Genomic DNA, 27133 nt, shown 5'->3' on the forward strand with positions numbered 1-27133 from the left:
AATGACTCCCAGTTCTTTGCTCCCCTGTGGGACTGGAGTTTATGTGGGTTCAAGAGATTCAAACTCAAGTAGCCTCAGGACCCCTCAGGCCCTTTTGCTTGCTTAAGAAACAGACTTAACCACTGAGCAATCTCTCTAGCCCCTGCCAAACTTTTCTAGTCAGCAAATGCTTGCTTAAGTATTTGTGCTGTGCTAAGTGGAAAGCATGAGTGCAACTATAAAGCCAACAATTACCCACACCCACCCTCTATACTGTTGAAATGTGGATGCTTTGCTAATGATTTGTAATAATAGATTTCCTGATGTTCTGTGTATCTTTAGTGACAGACACAAAATAAATATACATAAGCTTCTTTCATCCTAAGAATAGATTTTATTGATGTTCAGAGTTGGATCTCTAGAAGAAGCACTAGCTCTTACTGTGTTAAGGAGCTATGTGATCTTCTGGTTATTATTACTATTATTAGTTTTGGTTTTTCTAGGCAGGGTTTTTCTCTAGCCTAGGCTGACCTGGAATTCACTGTGTAGTCTTAGGGTGTCCCTCAAACTCATAGCAACCCTCCTACCTCTGTCTCCTGAGTGCTGGGATTTAAGACATGCACCATCCTACCTTTGACTGAAATTGATAAACCCAGAATCAAAAATCAATGGAAGACAGCTGAGGTTCCCTTGTACTAAATAAAATATATGTCATTATTTATTAACCTCTACTTGGATAGTTGTCTTTTTGTAGTTTACAAAGTCATTTCATCCACTATATCCTCTCTGGTCATCTCAATGAGAGTATATAGTGTGAAAATAAGAAGTTAAGTATGTATAGATGGGTAATAGATACCAAGACTGGTCTAGTTTCATATTGTTAACAAAATCACATCATTGACATTCTAGCCTGGTTATTAGACATAGTCCAAGACTTTTGGCTTGGGATGAATATGGATAAGAAACAAGCAGGGCTGGAGAGTTGGCTTAGTGGATAAGCACTTGCCTGTGAAGCCTAAGGACCCTGGTTCGAGGCTCGATTCCCCAGGACCCATGTGAGCCAGATGCACAAGGGGGCGCACATGTCTGGAGTTCGTTTGCAGTGGCTGGAAGCCCTGGCGTGCCCATTCTCTCTTGCTCTTTGCCTCTTTCTCTCTCTCTCTGTCACTCTCAAATAAATGAAAATAATAATAAAGGCCTGTGCCACCAGGCCTGGCCAAATTTATTAAAAAAAAAAAAGAAAGAAACATGCAGAAGCCAACTATCTTGGGGATATAAATTTAATAATGAAAATTATTTATCTTTTTAGGTTCATATTGTAGTGACTTCAAAAAGTGTTAAGATTTATATTGACTGCTATGCAATTATAGAAAAAGACATCAAGGAAGCTGGAAATATCACTACTGATGGTTATGAAATTCTTGGAAAGTTACTTAAAGGAGAGAGGAAATCAGCTACAGTAAGTAATATATTTTATTTTCTTTGGCACCTTATGATAATATTGATAAGACTCCTATATGTTTTTAGTCTTTGTGTGTGGGGGAGCACAGGTGCGTGTGTGATTCAGGGGGGCAGCATTGGTGTCAGTACTTACCTGCCATGTTATTTGAGGTAGGCTCTTAGCTTTGGGTGCCACTCCTTACCTTCCATCTTGTTTGAAGCAGGGTCTCTTATCTCCCACTATGCTCACCAGGTTAGTTGGCCTGTGAATACCCAGGGTTCACCTGTTCCTGCCTCTCTCCTAGCCATAGGAGGGTTGGGATTATGGATGTGGGCTACTGCATCTGACTGTAGGTGGGTTTTGGGGATCCAAACTCAAGTTGCCACACTTGTGCAGCAAGCACTTTTACATACTGTCATCTCCCCTACACCATCAGTAAGTTTTAAAATTGTCATATTTGTTGATCAGTTTGAAATTGTAGAGAAATTGTATTCAGAAAATATGGAAACAAGGAAATGTGTTAATGCATTTTTACTACTAGAAATAAAATAAGATGTTCAGGCACTAAAAAACACCATGTAATCATCTTAAAACAGGCTCAAACTGTTTTAATAAGCTGGACAAATAATTGCTAATATCTCCAGTGAGATCTAAAATAACTCCCTATTTATTCTTTCAAGATAAGTGTTACTTAGACCAAATTAGTGCAGTATGAATACTAAGCCTTTGTGGCCATTATGACTGTAACTAAATCCTGTGCTCACTCACTGAGTGGTCACCCACCTGGCTGTCTCAGAAGAATGAACACACCACTGATGCCTTACTCTCATGTTTTGCCATCTCAAGCTCAAGATGGAAGCACATTGCCTCTATTCACAATGCAATCCAACAGCAAATACTCAACCTCAACTTTTCTTTCATTAGATCAGGCCAATTAGATTCTTACTGAATGTCAATCAATAAAAACTGTCTCAGCAGCTGAGCTAACTTTTGGCTTCTATCATTGTTTTTTATTAATTTAATTTTCTTCTGTAGGCAAGATGTTCTTTTACATTTAAAAGTGATTTTTTTTGTCCATAATATAGGAACCATTCGTTCAAGATAATTGTGATTAAAGCTCCAACTTTTCTTGTGTCCTGGATTTGATATATAAGTAGTAGAACCATTAGATTTTTTAAAGAATGACTGCATTTAGTCAGCCTTTTCTTTTTTGTCAAAATTCATAAGAAGTAAATGCTATATTGAAAGTTAAATTGAGAATCATGAATAAAATTACTGGTCAATCCAAGTAACAGTTTCTCAAACAATGAACATCAATTGTAGAATAAGTGAGAAACAGTGTCTTTGATGTTCTTTTCTACATCTGAAAATGTGGATTCTGAAAAGTTGATTTAAATGTGTGTAGTATTCATATCCATATAGATATGAATGCTTATTAACAAAATGCAAACATGTCAGGTTAGCAAATGGACCAGGCATTATACAGATGGATTCACAGGATGATGTCTCTGTAGCATATATTTTTATATTCTTTCCTGGTCCACATTGCTCTCAAGAGTACAAGCCTTTGAGAGAAGCTGCTTAACACTGGCAAGGTTGAGATATGGAAATGTTCATGTAAAATATCTTGTGCAATCATTAGCTGATGGCTGTTTGCAGTTCCAGATCCAGAGCTTTGACATTGTCTGCAGCCCCGTGTGGACCAGCAGAGACAGATGCTGTGACATTCCCTCCAGGGTAAGTAAGGATGAGCTGGATGTCACCTGGCTTTAGTCTTCCCCCAGGAATGAAGCCTTGGGAGGCAGAGGACCTGGAGAGGAAGCAGCGCTGAGCAGCTGCATTTTGACACTAGAGCCAAGGGACACATGGTGCATGAGTTCTCTCATCCAGCAGAGCTCAGGCCAGGGCTGCGTGATCCTTCCCTTGTAAGCCAGGAATGTACAAGACCATATCTGGAAATTCTCTTGAAAGAAAGCCATGCTGAGTCAATGGGTTTAATAAACCTACTTTCTGAAATGTTCTTGTTGCAAAATGTCAGCTTTTTACAGAATAAGCCAGTGCCTTTCTAATGACTCAGATTGTTAGCTGGTAGAAATGATTATTTCTTTCTGAGATAATAGCATCCCTTCTGGTACCTAGGTAGGTTGTAATAATTGTGACATTAAACATGAAGTTATGAAACTATTGGTAAGCAAACAGTTGCACACACCCTCAAGATGAAAGAGGAAAGTGAGTACCCTAGTTAGTGAAAGGCAAGGGGAGAGAAGTAACAAACATCTAGATATGTACGGTAGGAGCTCCCTGTCACCAGGCTCCTCACCTATGGATTCAACAAAGTGCAGATTGAAATTAGTTTTAAAGATTGCATCTCTGATGAAGTCATACAGGCAATTTTCTTGTCATTATTCCCTAAACAGTACAATATATCAGCTATTCACAGAATGGACCTTGTATTTGGTACTATTAGTAACCTAGAGACGATTTAAAGTACACAGGAGTATATGTTCGCATGCAAATTCTATACCATTTTATACAAGAGACTGGAACATCCTTAGATTTTCAGGGGGATTATAGAACTGAACCTTCTCAGATACCCAGAGACGGTTGTGTTATTCCTTAGAGTACGAACCCTAGAGTGATAATCAAGGCAGGGTAAAGTAATGGGGCCTGATGGCAGGTGTCATCAGCTCCCAGTGATAAGAGAGTGAATTGTGGGAGCAAATGGTGTGCATGACATGAGGAAGAGCACTTCTCCTGGGGGATATAGGCATCCCTAAAGCCACAGTATGCTCCAAATAGCTGAGAACAAAGTAGATTGTCAGGGCTGGAGCAGAATGGAAGTGTGGGTGGTGATGTGGCATGCAAATGTGCAAGGTGCAGTTGCTGGTTTGGAGAATAGGTAGAGGGAGGCCTGTAGATCAGGGAAAGGGTTTTGGGCATATATTTTTTTTTTTTTTTTGAACCAAATAGGACTTGGTGTGTAGCATACATAACACTTCTGCAACACAATTAGAGTAAATTGGGGTAATCTTGTAGCAGTTACGTTTGGCTTACTAAAGTAAATCATGACAAGGAGCCAAGCAAGTTTTAACCTAAGACCGCTTATCAGTAATAACTAGAAATTGTTTCTTCAAGATGGGAGATAGATGTTTTGTGTGTAAGTGATTCAAGGGGAAGGGATTCTTTCCCTAGCAAATTCATAGGCACATATTCCTTTTACAATTTCAGAGAGATGAAACAAAATGCCCTGCTCTTCCAAATGCTTGCACATGCACACAGGACAGCATTGGACCTCCAGGTCCCCCAGGCCCTGCGGTAAGGAAATTGACATAGCTGTTTCTTGTTTGGATTTTTGGAGGGTCTTTGTGGTGATCAACTATTTGTTAGTATGGCATCCACAAAAGGCTTCTATCTGTCTCTGTCTTCTGTGGTAAAACAATCTAAATTTTAGACCATCTTTACCATACCTGAAATTTTGCATTTGAAATGAAGTAAACCACAAAGAAAATTTGATTCTGGTGTTTGAGACATTTTTCCAGCTTCACAGAAATAATAACATTGCATAGTCTCTAGAACTCTTTTCTTAATCTCTAGGTTTCCATCCTCAATTACAAGAATTTGGAATTAATTCATCTCCTGAAAGCTTCTTGTATGAATTGAATAGAGCCACAGTGCTTGACCCTAAAGCATGTGCACCTTATGTAGCAGACACACCATGGACATGACATATAAAGAAGGGTAATTCATCTATGTGATGCTACCATGTGCTCAGGGTAAAAGTACTGGAGTTTGGAATAAGTTGAGTAGGTGACTATGATCAGGTCCCAATCAGTAAGGATGTAAGACTGAGGAAGTGCAATGCAAAACATTGAGGGTCATAGTGATAATTCTCACTGGTCAATGTGGAACATGACCTGAGCCATATTTGAAGAAAGAATCACTCCAACTCCATTGGCTTCTTTTTAAGAGAACAAATAGGGGCTGGAGAAATGACTTCATGGTTAAGGTGCTTGACTGCAAAGCCAAAGGACCTCAGTTTGCTTCCCCAGGACCCATGTAAGCCAGATGCACAAAGTGGTGCATGTGTCTAGAGTTTGTTTGCAGTGGCTAGAGGCCCTGGCATGCCAATTCTCCCTCTCCCTGTTTCTCACACACATAAATAAACTAATTAAAAAGTAAAACAAATAATTGGTATGAGAGCAATTCAAAGACTATCAGAACACCAATCTTTATATACTTGGCTCATGACAAACAATATAAATTAATTATAGGTTGACTACAAAACAGCATATATATGCAGATAGATAGAAAGAATAAAAGAAAGAAAGATAGATACATATATTCACATGTCATCATAAAATGGAGACTTACCTGACATTTTATACTCATAAAATGGTATCTTAGATATTCAGACATTTTTCAGATCTTTTCAAGTTGTGAGACACAACAATTTGAAATCACTGTCACATTTGTTTCTGCTTTGTTAAGTAGTCTCTCAATTCCTGATACAACAGTGCTTGTTCTGAGGTTCTGAAAGATTTGAATTAAACTTCTGTTTGGTCATTATTTTCCTTGAAGAATATGATTCACTTGATTCCCAAAGACATATTTTTTAAAAATTTAATTTATTAGTTTTCTTTTCAGCAAATACAGGCAGTTTGGTACCATTGTGTAGGCTCATCCATGACTTACCCCCTCCCAATGGCCCCTCCTTGTTGAGGTATATGGGTCATGCACTGTGGAGTTAGCCCACAGTTATCGGTATGATAAATGTCTCTGCATATCCTGACCCAACATGTGACTCTAACATTCCTTCTGCCCCCTCTTATGCAAAATTTCCCTGAGCCATGTTGGGTTCATTTTTGGTCTGCTTCAGTGCTGAGGTGTTGTGGGCCTCTGAGGCTCTGGCTCTCTGATTTGGTAGGAGTTGATTTTTCTCTGTGTTGGTCTCCTTCCCCTTTGTGCTGGTATCCAGTTCATCAGGAAAACAGCACCCTTGCTTGTTTCGCCAGTTTTCCTTAGTTTCAGTCGGGCCCCTTTTGAGGTATGTTGGGGCAGCTCTCTCCTTAGGATCTGCATTTATTTGAAAAAGAGAAGCAGATTCTCCAATGGAGAGTAAGTTAGCACCCGGAAAATTGAGATAACACTTACTTTTTTGATAGAGAGTTTAATAGGTGTAGGCCCCCTTGTACCCCATGATTGATGGTAGCTTGATATTGGAGAGTGGGCTTGTGTATGGATATGGTTCTGACTTGTTTCCCAGCTCCAGCTATGGGTCCCATACCACTGAGGGGATCAGTTAGCCAAATCAAGAGCAGTTGGTTCCCCACCATGGTTGTGTGCCACTATTGCACTTGTGTGGGCATCACACCAGGTTATTTGTTGCTAAGTAGATTAGACTGTGAGTTGCTTGGACAGATATTGGTCATTTCCCCCAGTCGCCCATGTAGCACCTTATGGCACTAGACACGCTGACTATCTGGGGACTGACTCTCTCCTGGCTTCTAGCCATGCCATTCCACTTTATGTGTCAGCTGCATATGGAGTCTTCAGCAATAGGGTCCTACCACTGACCTTCAGTGGGTCATCAAGTACTCTGACAGAAGTCTGTCTTTCATTTAGGAAACCTTATAGGTTTCTCTGATCAAAAGCTCATTGTGGATGATAGCCCCATGCTGGTAGTGGGGGTTATAGGTCAGTGCCTACTAAGAAAATGAAGAAAAAAATAACTAATATACAAGAGTTAGAGAGGAGACAGAGATGGAGGGGAGGGGGAGAGGGAGGGAGGGAAGATGTAGAAGATTTAGGTTAGACTTGATCCTACCCTCTCCAGTGTCTTGTGTTTCAGGTGTTTCTGTAAGGGTCTAGTGAAGGTTCAGCCATTTTATCTGTTCTTTGGGAAGTAGAATTTTATGGTACCATTGCCGTTTGGGTCCAGATGAGTGTTTCCCACCCCTTTGATGCCCTCTTCTCCTTCCCCATACATCCTAGTGTCTAATACATGAGGTTCTTGCTGGGTATGTAAGGTATCTTGGGTGGATTCAGGTTAGGTGGTGTAGATGAGTGAGACTATATGTCGATTTTTTTTCTGTGATTGGGTAAGTTCACTGAGAATGATCTGTTCCAGGTTAAACCATTTTTCCTCAAATTTCATTGTGTCATTTTTTATTACTGCTGTATAGAATTCCATTATATAGACATACCACATCTTAGTTATCCATTCTTCTAGTGATGGACATCTGGGTTGATTCTAGCTTTATCTATTACGAATTGAACTGCTACAAACATGGTTGAGCAAATCTCTCTGGTCTGTGGTTTGAAGGTTTTAGGATAGATGCCCAGTTAGGGTATAACTGGGTCTGTTGGTATCTCTATAGTCAGCTTTTTCAGGAGTCTCCATATTGCTTTTCAAAGTGGTTGTACCATCCTACATTCCCACCAACAGTGAATGAGTGTTCTTGCTTCTCCACATCCTCGCCGGCATTTATTTTCATTTGATTTTTTGATGTTTGCTATCCTTATTGGGGTAAGGTGGAATCATTGTGGAAGTGTTTATTCTTCTAGGAAATATACAGGTTATCCAACTGACAGAGGCCTAATCTCTAGAATCGATATATTTCTTTTTAAGTGCTGTGAATGTAAAAATAAAACAGAGTATACCAAGGTTTGAAAATTTATTTTCCTGTATATTTGCATGACGTGAATTTATTTCTTTTTGAGATACTGGCGCTCAAAGCTCGTGCTTTTGTATATGCCAGGCAAGTGCTCGACCAGTGACCTACATCTCAACCATGGCATGAAAGTTTGACTTCAACATTTTGCAGATCATTGTGGAAGTGTTTATTCTTCTAGGAAATAGTTTCCTTCTTGAAACAATTGTAATACTAAACTGTGTTCTTACTATGTGTTTTAGGGAGGACCTGGTGCTAAAGGTCCCAGAGGTGAAAGAGGAATTAATGGGGCAATTGTAAGTATGCTTTAGAGCTCCTTCAAAAATGTGTATCATTGTGTTAAAGTCTAGTCATGTCAATTCCTTTTAAGGGAGTGTTTGACCTTGAGCAAGCTACTTCTGGTTTACTGCACCTCAGGTTATGTTATTACCTCTGTCTATCCTTGTTTTCAGATACCAGGGCAAATGGTTGTAGAATAAATCTAATGAAATTTGAGCTTTGAGATCATGGAATTTATAAAATATTAATGTATTATATTCAATGTATTTTACTTTAAAAATCTATTTCTGGCTGAGCTGTTAATGGCGCTTGCTCCTGCTGACCCCAGTTTGATACCCCAGTACCCATGTAAAGCCAGATCCACAAAGTGGCACATGCATCTGGAGTTCACCTGCAGTGGCAAGAGACTCTTGTATACCCATTCTCTCTCTCGAATAAACAAACAAATAAATAAATAAGTAAAAATATTCTTAAAAATCTCCTTCCAACAAGACTAAGTATGTTTGCAAATTTATTGTACATTCCAGTTGTTCTTTTAATATATAGAAAAGATCATGAAAGAATGATTACATACTTGTGTAGACATATATTCTAAAATGGTTGCAAAGACTGACTGGCTGATGTCAGAGAGTTATGAAGACAAGCTTCTGACTGTCTGCCCTGGAGGGCTGCATGACCTATGATTGTCTCTCTCTTGTATGTTTTAGGGGCCTCCTGGTCCCCGTGGAGATACAGGTCCTCCAGGCCCGCAGGGTCCTCCAGGTCCCCAGGGACCCAATGGACTGTCTATTCCAGGAGAACAAGTAAGGACAAAGGCTTTATCCAATAAATGAATATTCTGGATTAATAGTGCATGAACAGAAACATACTGTTACTCCTCTTTGATGGTAGGGAGTGAGCCAAGAGCTTATGTATGTGAGGCAAGTCTTCTACTACTGAACTACACCCATAATCTGCCCTTTTACCTTCTATTTTGGGACAGGTTACTCAGGTTGCCCTTGGGCTTACTCTGCAACCGAGACAGGCCTCAACCTTAGCATTCTCCTGCCTCAGCTTCTTCTTCTTCTTTTTTTTTTTTGCTTTTAATTTAATTTATTAGTTTTCTTTTCAGCAAATACAGGCAGTTTGGTACCATTGTTTAGGCTCATCCATGATCTACCCCCTCCCATTGGACCTTCCTTGTTGATGTAAATGGGTCATGCATTGTGGAGTTAGCCAATTACAGGCTTATGCCACCAGGTTGGCTTAACTAGAACATTTTTAATGTTTTGCCAAATTCAACTGTCTTCCAAGAGAATTCAACAAGGTAGTCACTGAGATGATGTCTGGTGATGAATGTTAGTTTAGGTATGTAAATGGTATATGGAATAGATATCAGTGCAGAGGAAAACTATTGCTACTGGGCTCTTAAAATTTTCTTTTTTTTAAAAAAAATTTTATTAGCATTTTCCATGATTATAAAAAAATTTCCCATGTTAATTACCTCTCTCCCCCCCCCCCACTTTCCCCTTTGAAATTCCATTCTCCATCATATTACCTCTCCATCACAATCATTGTATTTACATATATACAATATCAACCTATTAAGTACCCTCCTCCCTTCCTTTCTCTTCCCTTTATGTCTCCTTTTTAACTTACTGTCCTCTGCTACTAAGTATTTTCCTTCTCACGCAGAAGCCCAGTCATCTGTAGCTAGGATCCACGTATGAGGGAGAACATGTGGTACTTGGCTTTCTGGGCCTGGGTTACCTCACTTAGTATAATCCATTCCAGGTCCATCCATTTTTCTGCAAATTTCATAACTTCACATTTATTTACCTCTGAGTAGAACTCCATTGTATAAATGTGCCACATCTTCATTATCCACTCATCAGTTGAGGGACATCTAGGCTGGTTCCATTTCCCAGCTATTATAAATTGAGCAGCAATAAACATGGTTGAGCACGTACTTCTAAGGAAATGAGATGATTCCTTCGAATATATGCCTAGGAGTGCTATAGCTGGGTCATATGGTAGATCAATCTTTAGCTGTTTTAGGAACATCCACACTGATTTCCACAATGGCTGGACCTGATTGCATTCCCACCAGCAGTGTAGAAGGGTTCCTGTTTTTCCACATCCCCGCCAATATTTATGATCATTTGTTTTCATGATGGTGGCCAATCTGACAGGAGTGAGATGGAAGCTCAATGTAGTTTTAATCTGCATTTCCCTGATGACTAGTGATGTAGAACATTTTTTAGATGCTTATATGCCATTCGTATTTCTTCCTTTGAGAATGCTCTATTTAGCTCCATAGCCCATTTTTTGATTGGCTTGTTTGCTTCTTTATTATTTAACTTTTTGAGTTCTTTGTATATCCTAGATATTAATCCTCTATCAGCTGGTGAAGATTTTTTCCCATTCTGTAGGTTGCCTCTTTGCTTTTATCACTGTGTCCTTTGCAGTGCAAAATCTTTGTAATTTCATAAGGTCCCAGTGATTAATCTGTGGTTTTATTGCCTGAGCAATTGGGGTTATATTCAGAAAATCTTTGCCAATACCAATATGTTGAAGGGTTTCCCCTACTTTTTCCTCTAGCAGTTTCAGAGTTTCAGGTCTGATGTTAAGGTCTTTAATCCATTTGGACTTAATTCTTGTGCATGGCAAGAGAGAAGAATCTATTTTCATCCTTCTGCAGATATATATCCAGTTTTCCCAACACCATTTGCTGAAGAGGCTGTCTTTTCTCCAATGAGTATTTTGGGCATTTTTATAGAATAACGGTGGCTATTGCTACTTGGGCTTACATCTGGGTCCTCTATTCTGTTCCACTGATCTATATGTCTGTTTTTGTGCCAGTACCATGCTGTTTTTGTTACTATGGCTCTGTAGTATAGGTTAAAATCAGGTATGGTGATACCACCAGCCTTATTTTTCTTGCTCAGTATTATTTTAGATATTCGAGGTTTTTTGTGATTCCAAATGAATTTTTGGATTGTTTTTTCTATTTCCATGAAGAATGCTTTTGGAATTCTGATAGGGATTGCATTAAATGTGTAGATTAAATGTGTATATGACTTATGTATCACAATATTCTTTCAAAGTAGGCATCTTAGCCAATAATTATATTAAATTACCCTATATAAGTAGATACAGTTTAAAAGTGAGAAGCTCTCTAAAAACAGTTTATTCATCTCCTCTCAAAAATACTCTTAAATGCTCATTCCTGATGCTCACATTCAGTTATAAAGTGAAGAAGATTTTATCAGAGCCTGATTTCTTCCTCTTTAATTTAATCTGGACAGTGTTTGAGGACTGCTTTCCCATTGCCTCTCCTAGGGTCGCCAGGGAATGAAAGGGGATGCAGGAGAGCCAGGACTCCCGGGCCGTTCGGTGAGTTGTTCTTGAATGTTGCTTTTTCCTATCTGTCATGTGCAGTTTGCAAAGTTGTCTTTGTAGTGATTCAAAAAGTGAATCAAGGTTAAGTAGCCAAGCCTAAGCTCAGAAATGTGCTGTATGTGACTCCTATATTGTATCTTCTTCTCAGTCTTCAGGATTCTGCTACTCAGTTCAGATAGTGACTCACTGACCAAACATCTGTATGCATGGTTCTGTTTATATGCCTGGTTTCCTCTTTCTTTCCAGAGTCCCTAGACCTTGGTTTTATGAAAACATTTTGGAGAATAACAAGAATCCTTCCCCACACAGGAAATATATTACAGAATGTAATGCTTGCTTGCTTCTGTCTGTGTAGGGAACCCCAGGATTGCCTGGCCCACCAGGACCAATGGGACCTCCAGGAGACAGAGTAAGTTCTCTAGGGAAGGCTGGAATGATGCTGGAAATGATATCACAGTATTTCCCACTGGTTAAAAATTGTCCACAATCCAGTTCACATAGTAGAAATTGTGGAGTTTACATACCTTGTGGAAGGATTCAAGGCAAGTATCAGTAAATCATCCAACATCAGATCAGTCTTGAGTTCTATGAAACAAACTGGTGGGATTTTAGGGGTGTCTTTGAAATTTTGATTTCGAGAATTTAAAGTTTTTGTTATCTTTAGACTTCAGTAAATGAATCTTGGCTGAGTAGATAAAGATTCAGGAGACCAAGAAAATTGTTTTAAATACTACGTTTTGAGTATTATGCAGAGATTTTATGTAATTTGGAAGTATCCTAGACTTTCATGGCATTTTCTATGAAGTCAGGACCTCTTCTCTACACCATTGGCATTGAATAGGAACCTTGTGCATTTATGGCAGTGTTCAGGTTCATCCTTGACTCAGGATGACATCAGGGTAAGGAACCTAGTCTTTTCTAGGAAAAATAAATAAGAAGCTTCATGCATATGACCTCAGTGCTCATTCACCAACCTTAGGGATGCCTGTGGTTCAGAGTGCTTTAGAAAGAAGACTATAGAGATGCGAATGTCTCTTCAGTAGTCTAGGGTTTATAAGGCAGTCTAAGAAGCAATTTATATCTGACCAATCGAATAAAATATGGTTAAGAGCATCTCTGAAAGGGTCAGCTCTGTGTCAGCTGCCATTAAGCATGTTGACTGTGAACATCCATACAGGCAAGAAACCACTGGGCAGAATGGGGGTCATTCACAGGCAACAAAAGTTTGCCACAATATATATGCACAATAGTGAGTGATATGCCACTGAATTTATTTCCATGACTGCCTTCAAATTTAAAGGTGAGAGGAAGATAGATGTCAAAGGAAAAATAATACAATTTCTTGTTTTAAAGATTTAAAAAAATTTATTTATTAGAAACAGAGAGGGAAGGGGAGAGGCAGAGAGAGAGAGAGACAGAGAGACAGAGAGACAGAGAGAGACAGAGAGACAGAGAGAATGGGCATGGTAGGGCCTCTAGCCACTGTAAACAAACTCTGGACGCATGAGCCTCCTTGTGCATCTGGCTTACATGGGACCTGGAGAATCAAACCTGGGTACTTAGGCTTTGCAGGCATGCACCTTACCTACTATGCCATTTCTCCAGTCCCCCAAAACACAATTTCTAAAACAAGAAACTTGGATGTTACTGATAGGTATTCTTTCACCTTATATAAGATTCATATTTCAGACTTTAAAAAATTTTATTGTACAGTGAAGAACAAAGTGAGAAGACAAAGGTTACAATTTGGTCTTTTCAATTAGAAAACAGAACTAAAAATATTACATCTGAGAAGTGATGAGGGGCTAATTGCTGCAGTTATTCCTGCAGGCTCACATACACCACACCCGCCCCAGTACTGGCTTTATGCACACAGGGTGGAGTCCTGACACAGACTTCTCAGCAAGTGGCACTGAGCCAGCCACAGCCACCACTCCATGGAGAGCAAGGCACTGGGAAGGACTGTGCTTTTCCACTCTCAAACTCTAAGCTGTGCCCAACTTTGTGGCAAAACCCTCAAGTCTCCTGGGATGAAGACAAGGAGAAATTTCCAGTCTTGCAAAGCTGCCTACTGCTTAGAAAGCTAGCACTCAGTGTAAAAGGAGCGGGCACATTTGCAGGGATTTTGCAAAGTGAGAGATTGTGCTTATGAGGATCTTGGTTTAAAAATAAAAAGAGAAGAAAAGAATTGTGAACTAAGACATGGAAATGAGAAGCAAGCAAGGTTCACATGGGAGGGAGCAGGATCAATGGGTTATCAGAGATGATTTTTAAAAGGCAGAGCAGCAGAAAATCCATGTGCATGCATGTGTGAAGATCTCCAATCTCCCCTGCCACCTTCACGTGGGTGGACATAGCAATACTAGCTGCAGTGTGCAACAAGAAATGAGAATGAAGTAAAACAGCCACAGTGGTCTGCAAGTGGGTCACCCAACTGGGGATATCATAATAAAATATTAATCCCAACCTAGACATGTGTCTTCACAAAGACAGTAGATCAGAATGTCCCTAGAATGGCAAGAAAATTATTAAAATATGATACTTACTTAAAAAATGAAAAAGAGTGCACTGTGTATCCTCTGGAGACATGTAAATGGGAGAAATGCCATCCAAACAGCCCCAGCAGTACTACTGGAATGCTTTTGCTTCTTAAGTGGCTCCTAGAAGGAATGTTGATGTTGTATCAGATGGACTTGGGTCTGTTTTGTATTAACAGGCCTTGCTCTTTCAGAAAATAGTCTGAAATGTTATCCCTATAACTTTCTGAAAATATTTTTTTTGGGAGAGTGGGTGTCAGGATATAACCAATTTAAAAGAAACAATGTCAAGCTGGGTGTGGTGGTACATGCCTTTAATCCTAGCACGCGTGAGGTAGAGGTAGGAGGATTGCCATGAGTTTGAGGCCACCCTGAGACTCCATGGTGAATTCCAAGTCAGCCTGGGCTAGAGTGAGACCCTACTTCAAAAAACTAAAAAACAAAACAAAAAAAAAAAAAAGAAAAAAAGAAAAGAAAAGAAAAAGAAAAAGAAAGAATTTCAACATCTACTATTGTAAAATCAATTGGAATACTAAGAAGTGTGGATACTTAAAGCAGGTAGGGATCAAATAATGATGTTTTTATCAGAATCCAAGAATATAGAGAAAATGATCATTCTTTTGTTGTTGTCGTTTGAGTTAGGGTCTCTGTAGCTTAGTCTTGCCTTGAACTCAAGTGACCCTCCTGTGCCAGCCTCCCAGGTGTTGGGTTTATGGGTGTGAGTCAGTGTGCCTGGTTCTTAATCTCACCAGAAAATGGGGCAAAAAATCTTTTCTGAGAGAGAAGTGCAGCAATCATAAACAGTAACCTGACTTTAGCTGGACTTCAGAGAATGAAAGGTGACAGAAGCAGGTGACTCATTCCAGGCAGAAGTCTTTAGAGGAACTGCACTTTAATGTGTACGCAGAAAACCAGAGCCAATCCTGGAGGGGGCTGCTCCCCCTCTCTTCGTCTCCCACACTGATGCAGCTCTGCCTGCCAGAAACTCGAATGCTCATTCTGAGGATGGAAGCCTTCCTTCCCTTGCATGTAGGGCAATTAAGATAGCTTTACCTCTTTGGGGGCTGGAAAGGCTTTCAACAGGAGAGGGGACCAACTGTCCTGCCCTTGCCTAGTGAGACGATCTCCTTTTCATACTCTGTCACAGTACTGGCTTTCACCACAGCATCCCTTTGTCCTACTGTGACCCTTCCTGTGCTGTTTTTGTGGACATTGACTGCTAGAAAGGGTCCATCTTTCTTGATCCTTTTTTATACTCTCATATAAGCTAAACCCAGGATCTCCAGAGAAGGAACCTTTCTTGGAAAAGATTGGTTTGACACCTACAATGATTTGGCTAATAGCATGCCAATCAATGAACATGAAAACTGAAGTTATGCCTTGGTCTGTTTGTCTTTGTATTGAAAGCATACCTGCTGAACAACAAATTGTGCTAAATCTTTCTTATGACCAGTTACCCTTAGCAATCTTTAGCACCTTTCCACTTATTCATTCCCAGCCTAACTTGTAATTCATTTCATTCTTACAACAGGGCTTCACTGGGAAAGATGGTGCCATGGGACCCAGAGGACCACCAGGGCCTCCGGTAAGAACTAAATAGGTCGTGTTGCTCTGTTCCCTGTTCTCTGGCTCCACTTTCCTCTGCTTTCATTTTACTAGAGAAGAACAGGGAATCTGACTGGAGTCATCCTCCATCTGTGCTGTGGTGTACTCTTTTGCTTTCCTGAATAAAGATATGCTCAGGTAAACAGATGTGTCAAAATACAGAGTCCTTATATCCTTATTGTTGGATAACATGTTATGTTTAGAAAAAGGAAACTTCTCAGACCAGCTTGGCCACTGACTGGATAGTGCTATATCTCCTTCTTCCTCACATTGAGTGGTTAGGTCTGATGACCTCAGTGTTTAGAGTATTAAGAATCTGAGGCCTAGGGCTGGAGAGATGGCTTAGTGGTTAAGTGCTTGCCTGTGAAGCCTAAGGACCCCGGTTTGAGGCTCGATTCCCCAGGACCCATGTTAGCTAGATGCATAAGGGGGCGCACTCGTCTGGAGTTCGTTTGCAGTGGCTGGAGGCCCTGGTGCGCTCATTCTCTCTCTCTCTACCTCTTTCTCTCTCTGTTGCTCTCAAATAAATAAATAAAAACAAACAAAAGATTAAAGAAAAGAGTCTGAGGCCTATGAAATTTGAATGTTAAGCACATTATTAATGAACAACCATCCATCATTCTGAAGAAGTAAGTTTCATCCACATCTGAAACACAGGGTCTTCTCATTAAGACTCGAGGAGAAAATACTGAAACTAGCCACAGTGGGACTGCATGCAGGTGTGATCACAATTATTGTGTGCATGTCAGGAAGTGAAGACTCCAGAACATATGCTAGATTGACTTTTATTATTTATATTTAAAATGTATGTTTTTAGGTAAGGGAGGTTTGAATAAATATCAAATTTAATTTATTTTAAGTTTTTACTCTGCAGCTTAAAAGTTGCATTATTCATAGAGAACTGTTATACAAAATCTGATCACATAATTTTAAGGAAATTATAGGCTTAAGAACATTATGTTTTAGATGTTATACAGTATAATTATTTTACTAAATAGATGCTAAAAGGGCTGGAAGGTGACTTAAAAGCAACAGGTAGAAATTCTCATGGTTTTGGTGGGATGATTGGGATATGATAGCAGAGATTAAGAATGTAGGGAATGTCCCCAAGGAAGAAGTAGACTTCTAGACCTAGTGCATTGTCAGCCGACACCAAAGGCTGCCCAGGGCTGCAGTACAGCACTGACCATGGTCTTCCTCTCCAGCCAACGTCCCAATCCCTGTATTTTGGAATTTTCCTGATTTTGTAGTGGGGATAAAATAAAACATAGGAATTGTTTTCTGTAAATATACTTGGTGACAAATTTACTGGGATTGTAGTCTGTAAATTTTAAAACAGATTATATATGCCATATATTTTTCAAGTGGCCTTGAGATATATTTTAAAATTGGATTGTCCATAATACTTGAGCTGCAATTTTCAAGAATTCCCCCCCCCCCCCATGTTACCTTAAAATTTGGTGTGCCTCTTCCCTGCTGTTTCTTTTCAAAGCTTTTGAGCTGGGCTGCAGTCCTCTGGCTTACTGTGCCAGGATTTTGTCTTTGTCTTAAAATTCCCTTTCTTGGCCTGTGTCATAGGGAAGCCCAGGCTCTCCAGGAGTCACAGGGCCAAGCGGGAAGCCCGGAAAGCCCGGAGACCACGGCAGACCAGTAAGTACATGGCTGGCTTCATATCCCTGGGCAGTGGGTCGGGAGCACCCTGAGGCCTGGGCTCATTTAGGTTATCTCTGCTGTAAACATATTTTGAAGCATTTGCTGAAACAATACTAAACCCATGGATTTGAGGAGCTCTTCAGGATTTTTTCCCCCCTGGATTTCTGTAATATTCTGGGGTGGAAATTGTGGTTATTGGGTTTCTTTAAAAGGAGAAAGGGATTATGAGCCAAGACACATATTTCTTCACTGTATAAACACTCAGAGCTGGGTCAGCAAAATGGTTCTTTATATTTAGAAATGGTGTGCTGTTGGAGACAGGAAAATACACGATCAGCAGTAGGTCCTCTGGGCTTGGTTTGTGGTGGTTAACCCTTCCGCAGCACTGCTCAGCTGCACCATTTGCTCTCTAGTCTTTAGCTGGAGATGCTGGACTACCAGTCCAAAAGTAGAAATGTTTGCTGGGCTGGGGCATGTATAGCTCAGTGGAAGAAATCCTTGCTCAACATGTGCAGAGCCCCTAGTCCAATACACAGCACCAATAACTAAAGTGTCCACAAGTGTTTCTAATGACAGTTGAGTCACAATCCTTTTAATGCTTTACTTTGTGTTTGTCACATTAGAATATTGCCTGTGTAATCCATGCAGCCAGAAACCTGAAAGAAATTTCTATTGTTTTTACTTGAAATATGACCTCTCACAAAGATGAATTCTATAAATCATTTCATAACAATGAAAAAATATATAAGGCACATTAGAACAATCTTAAAATAGTAAGAAATGTAAAAAAAAAATCATTGAAATTTTCACAGAACTTCAATCAAGATTAGTATTTCCACAAAAATCAATACTTTAATAAAGAGAAAGCCAAATTCAAGTTTTTATCTAAAAACATTATTTGGCTCTCATCTCTCAAAATTTAGAAGTGTATTAGTCTAATTTTTTTCTTAAACATACCATTCTGGAATCTACGTGGGGAATAGACTATCAAGGGATAAAAATGGGAAGCAAGGAGACCAGTTAGCAGATATTGGGATAATCAAAGTAAGTCTTGGTTTGGATAACAGTGGGTTTCATGGAGATGGTAAGAAGACATTTTCTGGAGATTTGTTTGTGGCTTGGATCTATGATAACAGATGGCAGCTTGAACCTGTATCACTACAGACATAAAGTTCCTGCATTCTAAGGATCTCATGTCGTGGTAGTGTTTGGATGTGAGACCATTTGAAGTGAGTGAGTGAGTTACTTAGAAAGAGAAATGCCTCATTTCCTTTCTGTGCAATGCATAAAGATGCACTGGGAAAATCTGAGGTGCATGCTCAGCCAGACAAAAGGATTTCTGGTCCTTGGGGGGACTGAATGGAGGGAGCTGCTTGCATTAAGGAGCCATGAGGATGGAGAGCTCAAGGGAAGTCCTGGCATGTCTTTCTGTCCCAAGCCTTCATTGTGAGTGGTGCATAGCTTTATCATTGTGATTATAAAACTCATGTCTGAGCACTCCTTTGGAAGGCACATGTTAGAGAGAGAGATAAAAGTCAGAGAAAAACTGAGATTAGATTATATTCATTTTTACAGAAGAGCATTTGTATGTGTATGGTGAATGTGTGATACATGATGCGTCATTTTTGCTGGTCCATCAGATGACAGAGTCTGTTCTCCATCATAATACCTATTCATAATTAAACCATCTTTCCAGTTTCTAATGTATGGAATTCTTGTGTTTCAGGGTCAATCTGGGTTAAAAGGAGAAAAAGGTGATAGGGTATGTATTTCTTAAAATTTTTTTGACTTCCATTTTATTTTCTGTATTCAATATTGAAGTCTGAAGTGCTAGAAATAACATATTAATGAACTTCTTGATTTAATTAACAAGGGAGACATCGCTTCCCAGAACATGATGCGAGCAGTTGCAAGACAAGTCTGTGAACAACTGATAAGTGGTAATTGTTTTTACTATGTGATTTTTATATTCATTGCAGAAAAATGCAGTTTTGATGAGAGGTAAGTTCCAATTTCATCTTCAATGAGCTCTTGTTTTTTTATAGTCATGGTTCTATATATTATTATATAAAGCTATTTTAAAGATCATCATTAAGGGAAAATGTACCCAAAGCAAATATAATAGACTTATTTATATATGGTGTCTGATAAAACATAATATTCGCTTTACATACAGGGATTTTTAGTGAGCCTCATTAGGGTGTATGTGGAAGCAGCAAACTTTGTATTAGGATAGTGGAGGCTTCAGGTTATAGTCTTTAAGTTATTCTATGTCTTAGGGAAGGAATTCCACAAAGGTAATTTGATCAGAGAAAATCAATTTTGGTGGAGACCCTTTTCTTGACTCTATTTTTCAAAGACACTTTGTATTCCACATAGCCTAGTAACTAATAAAGTCAGTGCCTAAGGGCAGTGCATACAAGTCTTGAACTCAGGGTTCCCCTTGTGGAAGTTTCAATCTATGTCCATCAAAGTATGATCTCAAAGAACACTTTCTAAAACTTACTTAGGTTGTCTATTAGAAATAAATTCCTTGGCTATGCTTTCACCTAGTGAATTTTCTTTGGAAATGAGGCCCATGCACATATATTTTTAGTATACTCCATAGGCAATTCCCATTTGCAAGACAACCTGAGCACTGATGCTTTAGGTACATATAAAAACCATACAATTTCTAACCTACCTGCAGATCATTTCCGAGCCACATTAACTCTTCATGAGACTCTCATGTTCATGGTAATGCCCGTGGTTCAAGTTCAACACTTTGTGAAATGACTGTTGTTGGGGGATCATTTTGTATTGGGTAGCTGGGGTGTCTTGTTCTAATTGTTAGTTACTAAATTTATAGGATTTTCTGAAGGGAAGAGAGTTAGAGATGGGTGATTCTGTATGCTGAAAGAAAGCAGTTCTCCCTTTCTGGGCTTCCTGGAGGGAAGAGGGCTGGAGATGGGTGACCCTGGATGCTAACAGAAAGCAGCCTGCCTTCCTGGGCTCACTCACAAATCTTGTTTCTATTTACAGGTCAGATGAGCAGATTCAACCAGATGCTGAATCAGATTCCAAATGATTACCACTCCAATCGCAACCAGCCTGGTCCCCCGGGCCCTCCAGGACCCCCTGGCAGCGCAGGAGCCAGAGGAGAACCTGGGCCTGGGGGACGACCAGGTTTCCCTGGCACTCCAGGGATACAGGGACCCCCTGGTGAACGAGGTAGGTCTTTTTGCCCACTACATTAGACATAAGGAAGGGTTTTGTTCATGTAGGAGCAGAGTGAGGTTGCAAATATCTGAGAGCCAGGAATTGGGTGACCACACTCATGTTCATTGTATTTCGCCCATCCAGGAGAGCTGTCTGTGAGCACCCCTCCTCCTCTCTGAGGCAACTTGCAGGCTCTGTAGCTCTATATCTTAGAGATCAGAGTCTTAGAAATGTATTTTTCCCCACTCAGCAGATACCACTAGAGATCCTGTGGTTTTTTGATGTGTGTTGCCATTAATGAGAAATATGGTGTTTTGGCAAGTAAATCAGGCAGCACATCTTGTTAATTGCCATGACTATGGCAAGAGCCGAGCAGCAGCTGTGCAGCTTGAAACATCTGGTGGTTCAGATCCAGATTCCGTCAGTTCCTTCATCCAAGGTCCTGCACTTGTTCCTGGATATTTGTTTGACTTTAATTTCATGGTAGATAAGTGAAATTGAAGGGAAAAAAAGAAAACTATGATTTTTCTGATTCCAGATGTTTCAGGACACTGGATGTCCACTTTAAAAACTTAGATAATTCTACAATTCTGATGGTCAGGATGATACATATTTCTTCAAGATTTTTGTTCTTTAAAATGCTTATTTATTTATTTGAAAGAGAGAGATAGAAAGACAGGCAGATAGGAAGAGAAGAATGGGCATACCAGGGCCTCTAGCCACTGCAGATGCATATACCACCTTGTGTGTCTGGCTTATGTAGGCAGTGAGGAATCAAACCTGGATCCCTTGGCTTTAGAGGCAAGTGCCTTAGCCACTAAGCCGTCTCTCTAGCCTGAGATTTCTGTTCTTAATTAGTAGTTGACAACATGTTAGGTATATTTAGTTTTTCAAAGAATTTTCCTCCTAACTTTTAGCTCTGTTTGTTTCTTGGCCATGGATCTGGAATTACACAAAAGTCTAGAGAATTTGGCTTAAAAAGTGTACTTTTGTAAAAAAAAAAAAAAAAACACAAAAGAACAAAACAAACAAACAAACAAACAAACAAAAAACCCCATAGATTCTGTTTCCGTCCACTAAGGAATGAATTACTTGAATTGAATATTATTGTTTAAGAAGATAAAAAAGGAAGATAACTTTTCCCCATGCTTTCCTCTTCTCATCTTCTGTAGGTTTGCCTGGAGAGAAAGGTGAACGAGGAATTGGATCTCCAGGACCCCGAGGGCTGCCTGGGCCACCAGGTAAGTTGGCTAGTACAATAGACAGGTAAAGAGTAGAAATTCTGAGAGAAGCCCCATGAAGGTCTCTGTGCCATATATATTAACTTTTCCTTCTGGTTCTCTTATTTCTATGCAGGGGAACAATCAGGAGAACTAACTAATACTTTTTGCTTAGCTGAATTTTTGCTAAATCAGTTTGCCTTAAATCAACTTGATAAAGTAGCAGATTTTTGGCATTAACTTTTCATGAGTCATTGGCAAGAAAGTTCTGTTATACTTTGGTTCATATTGGGGCTTTCTGAAAACAATATTCTAAATATATACTAGTGAATAATGTAATCTCAAGCTAGGAGAGAGGCCACTTAAGATAGTGCAAGAAGAGATATAATAAGAGGAGAAATAGACTTTTTAAAATATTCACAACAGGTCCACAAGGGGAATCCAGAACCGGTCCACCAGGATCTACAGGTTCGAGAGGCCCTCCTGGTCCTCCTGGTCGTCCTGGGAACTCAGGTGTCCGAGGACCTCCAGGCCCTCCTGGATACTGTGATTCATCCCAATGTGCCAGCATCCCATATAATGGACAAGGCTATCCAGGTATGCTGTTGTCATTGTAGGAAACCACATTCACCTGTAGTAAAATAACTTTATGGAGATGAAGTGCCCTAGGATTGTAGGAAGGTGGATTTGAGGGTTTCTAGAAGATACCAACTCTTCCTCTTCCATACTTTGATTATGTAATAGTAGTCTTATTTCACAAACTCTAAAATATCATGTTACTGCTAGGATTTAAATAGTGATTTTTTTCCATATTACTGCATTTACCAAATCACACCAGAAACCTCTCTATAACTCTCTTGGGAGTACAAAGAATGCTACAAGTTGTCAACTTATTTTTTTTTTAATCTAAAGGAACAGGAATTTTCTGATATAATTATAGAATGTCAAGGTATATGAAAATTACTGTGGGAATCTAATTTATAAGTAAACTATTTGGAAGCACAGTACAGACAGCTAACAACTATTCCTTGTCCCATGTTATCCACTGCTTATTAAACCTGAATCTTAATATTTTATGTGGCTGTTAATGAAATTCTAGTGTTTGACAATCATAGAGGGCAGAAGCTTCTTCTGTCCAACTTTGGAGAGTGCGAGGTTCATAGGGAGGTATGTTGATCTGGATGTAAGATGTAATGCTGTGGTCAATGGTGATTTTTCATTAGTGTACCCTTGAGCATCTTGCAAGTTTCAAAATGATGCTGCTATTTGATATGGTTTGCTACTTGCAAGTAGTGCATGAGTAGTTGAATATGTGAATATGTATATATCTATATATCTATATATTTATGTGTATAATTATATATGATCAAAATAATAGTCTCAATTCCTATTTCTCATGCAACCTACTCATGAACTTATTTAAGTTTTTATAAAATAAATTTAGACTTCCACTGCCTCATGGCACGTGGGAATAACTGAAAATATATGGATATATACATACATATGCTTTAACCAATACATACGTAGATGGATATGTATATATATATATATATTTTTTTTTTTTGCATAGTGATTCAATTTTTAAAAACTATCGTCTTTGACCTATTTCAGGTTCCGGCTAACACATTTTCTAAGTCGCCAGTGCTGCTTACAGTTTGAATACATGAAAATCCTGTTTCTGAGATGTTTGCGCACGTGCTTATTAGGAAATGAGTCTGTATGGAAATCTCACCAGATATATGGTTAACGAACTGGGTCGGCATCCTATGGCGGGAGGAGACTTGATACTAACTTGAATGATACCAAAGCAGCAGTTTGAGCCTGATGCATTTCAATAATAATGTAGAAACCATTTTTTAAAGAAGTCCAAACCCATGGCCATGAGCCGCCTCAGTGGTGAAACGGTGCATGATAAAACTAACCAGAGATTCTGCAAGTTAAGGAAAACAATTAACCTGGTTGAAAAGAATGTCCTATGTAAATAATAAACTAATTGTGGCTTGTAAATGATTTGTATGTGATCCTGTCTACTAAAATTTCTTTAAACTCCACAATCTGCTTCTGCATCAAACCTGCTTGGCCGTTTGCTCTGCCAGAATAACACGGAATGGAATCCCATCCTGCCTTGAGCAGTGTGTCTTATTCAGGGCTTGTGATTTCTCAGTATTTCTTTGTACGTATACTCTCATTTGGACTTTTTAATGCAACTTTCAACCAAAGTTTAAAATCATCTTTTTTTTTCTTCCTGTTTTGCTGTAGCCACTGGTGTTCTTTACCCACAAACTGTAACTCAGTCTGTGAGGGGTGCTGCAGGAAATTTCATGTACTGTATATTATCGGGTGATAGCTCCTTTTCATCCAGGAGTTTAGTTTCTAGGCACCAATACCACTCCGCAGGTGCTCAGCTTTCCAAATCCCTCTCAGTTGGGGAGTTTGGATCCATGACAGTTACTTGGGGATCAATTTCTACCGAGGCACTGAGGTTACACTTCTGTGCCTAGGCACTGAACCACCCAGGCATTTGTGCAATGTTTGTAAGTAGTGCTGGATCTTCTAAGGTCATTCCTCCCCACCCTTGTGTCATTTCAGTAGTTGATCACCAAATTCTCTCTGCAAATGGAAACAATCAGAACATTGTAACTTATCTATTTATGGTTATGAGATTACGATTGGTGATGACTTAAACTTTTGTTGTGCGTGTGCCTTCCACGTCATGCCATAACTGTACTGTTGAATCGGACAGAGCCTTACGTGCCCGAGGGTGGGGCCTACTTGCCCGAGCGAGAGCCCTTCATAGTGCCGGTGGAGCCCGAGCGGACCGCGGACTACGAGGACGACTACGGCGCCGACCAGCCTGCAGAGCCTCAGCCTGTGCGGTGGCGGCGCGGCCTGAGTCCTGGCCCGAGGCACTGAACCCGGGGAGGCTCAGGGTTTCCCGCCACAGGTCAGCCAGGGCAGGAGATGCCCTGTTGCCCCAGAGTCTGGCTCCAGCATCCTCGCCCTCCCTCTGCAGCAGGGAGATCATGCCCATGTGTTATCTTTCTCATTATTCAGTTACATCAAGAGATCCCTCTCCCAAAAATCGCTAAGGAGGGACAGGGCAGCTTCATTGTAATGTTTGATCTTCCCTTTTTACCTTCTGCTGCACTGTGGGGCACAGAGGCTCTTACCTGTCTCATAGCACCCCAGACCATAGGCTTCCTAGCTGAAGTGACAGTATCAGCTGGATACATGTCCATATTGCCTTACACGTCTTTGTTTTAGACACACTAGCATTTATGCCGAGTTGCAGACTAGTCTGCAGAAATGGAATTGCATGTCTGTGTTGTATATTTAGAATGAATTCGTTTTCAGAACGCCATGTTTCTTAGTTATCAAAGCAATTGGAGAATATTTGCAAGACTATGGACATAGAATTGCTGCTTTTATATTTCAACTGCAGATTGTGAATTTCACTGCCTTATATTATTTATTTCTGAAACAAAAGAGGCATTTTTCAATAAAACTACTGAAAATTTGACATGGCATTTTTTTTTTTTTCTTTGATGAGCCTTTTGGATTGCTCAAGGGGTTGTTACAGCAAACAAATTCATAACCTTGGATACAGTTACACATCTTGTTAATACTGTTGAATTATGCTAAATAACTTTAAAGTTTTAATGATATGGTGAAGTCTTAGAGACTGAATGGCAAGAGCGTTTGGGTTCGTGGGAAAACAATTAGGTGTCCTAGGAGACCACAAACAACCAAATAATTTACATAAATTTGTATGCATTTAATTGCTTTCCTATACTGTACTTCGACCACTAGAAAATTTAATTGCAAAAAGGAAAAAAAAACAAATGGAAATTATACCTAGATATGCCTTTCTTTTCCATTTAAAAATGCAATGAAAGATTCTCTCTTTCTCTCTTCCTCTATCTCTTTCTCTGTCAAATAAATAAAATTTTTAAATGGGGTTGGGTGGCTGGAGAGATGGCTTAGTGGTTAATCGCTCACCTGTGAAGCCTAAGGACCCTGGTTCCAGGCTTGATTCCCCAGGACCCACGTAAGCCAGATGCACAAGGGGGTGCACGCGTCTGGAGTTCGTTTGCAGTGGCTGGCAGCCCTGGCACGCCCATCCTCCCTCTCTCTCTCACACACTCACTCTTTCTCTCTCAGATAAATAAAAATAAAACAAAAAATATTATAAATGGGGTTGGAGGGATGGCTTACTCATTAAGGCAAAGCCAAAGGATACCAGTTCGATTCTCCATGACCCAGGGAAGACAGATGCACAAGGGGGCACATGCATCTAGAGTTCGTTTGCAGTTGCTGGATGCCCTGGTGGACCCATTCTCTCTCTCTTTCCCTCTTTCTCTGTCAAATAAATTAAAAAATGCAATAAAGTATTCTAAATATCCAAGAAAACAATATGCATGTTGGTTTGAAAAAACCAACATCAATTGAAGAGAGAGATAGAGATGAAAAGCTTTGCACAGAGAAAGTGGGAATTCAATACTCCTTGCTGAATGAGATTAAAAGGCATAGATGGTACAATAATACATGACACTTAGAGGCTTTGAGCAGATTACTAATTCATAGTATTCAACTGTAATTCTCAACTTCTCACATACAGTTTCAAGCCAGATGATATCACTGGGGTTACACTAATCCAAACCTGCATTGAAGGAAAACATACACTTTGGTCACTACTGTCAGAGGCAACTGAGCCTCCACCTGTCACGCTCCTCTCCACACCTAAGCACTTACTCCCTAGGAAGGACTTTTCTTCCTTTTTTTGTTTGTGTGTTGAGTGTGATATGGTGTGCTGTGTGTGATGTATGTACATATGTGTGGCATATGAGCAGGTACACATGTGTGGTATATGCACACATTTATATGTACATGTGTGGTGTGTGTGCATGTGTGTGGTTTGTGTATGTGTGTAGTGTGTGCATGTGTGTTGTTTGTACACATGTATATACATGTATGGTGTGTGTAGATATGTGGGTCTCAAACCATGTGTCCTCCTCTATCATTCTTCCACTTGTTTCCTTGAAACTGAGTCTTTTACTGAACCTGGAGCTGCTGTTTTGGGTCAGGCTGGCTGACCAGGGAACCCTAGCCATTGTCTACTCGCCACAGCCCTGGGGTTACAAGCATGTAAAACCATATCCAGCTTTGTAT

General features: G+C 39.8%; 1 protein-coding gene across 4 annotated transcripts in view; it reads left to right on the forward strand.

Annotated features, from left to right (window-relative positions):
• Col12a1 (collagen type XII alpha 1 chain) overlaps positions 1-25484 on the forward strand; it is a 124160-nt gene extending 98676 nt beyond the window's left edge. For 3 of the 4 annotated variants that reach the window (XM_004660403.2, XM_045161057.1, XM_045161055.1), the window contains 15 exons: positions 1289-1438; positions 3080-3157; positions 4649-4735; positions 8334-8387; positions 9078-9173; positions 11692-11745; positions 12107-12160; positions 15820-15873; positions 17472-17543; positions 19273-19308; positions 19420-19486; positions 20568-20756; positions 21917-21985; positions 22391-22561; positions 24708-25484. In XM_004660403.2, coding sequence (XP_004660460.1) covers positions 1289-1438; positions 3080-3157; positions 4649-4735; positions 8334-8387; positions 9078-9173; positions 11692-11745; positions 12107-12160; positions 15820-15873; positions 17472-17543; positions 19273-19308; positions 19420-19486; positions 20568-20756; positions 21917-21985; positions 22391-22561; positions 24708-24877 — 1401 coding nt within the window. In that variant the 3' untranslated portion in view covers positions 24878-25484. Of the gene's footprint in view, positions 1-1288; positions 1439-3079; positions 3158-4648; positions 4736-8333; positions 8388-9077; positions 9174-11691; positions 11746-12106; positions 12161-15819; positions 15874-17471; positions 17544-19272; positions 19309-19419; positions 19487-20567; positions 20757-21916; positions 21986-22390; positions 22562-23575; positions 23972-24707 lie in introns of those variants that run through there. The other variant, XM_045161056.1, reaches the window with a different exon arrangement.
• Positions 25485-27133: the final 1649 nt, after the last annotated feature.

Source organism: Jaculus jaculus, chromosome 10 (assembly GCF_020740685.1).
Source record: "Jaculus jaculus isolate mJacJac1 chromosome 10, mJacJac1.mat.Y.cur, whole genome shotgun sequence".
In the NCBI taxonomy this organism is placed as follows: Eukaryota; Metazoa; Chordata; class Mammalia; order Rodentia; family Dipodidae; genus Jaculus; species Jaculus jaculus.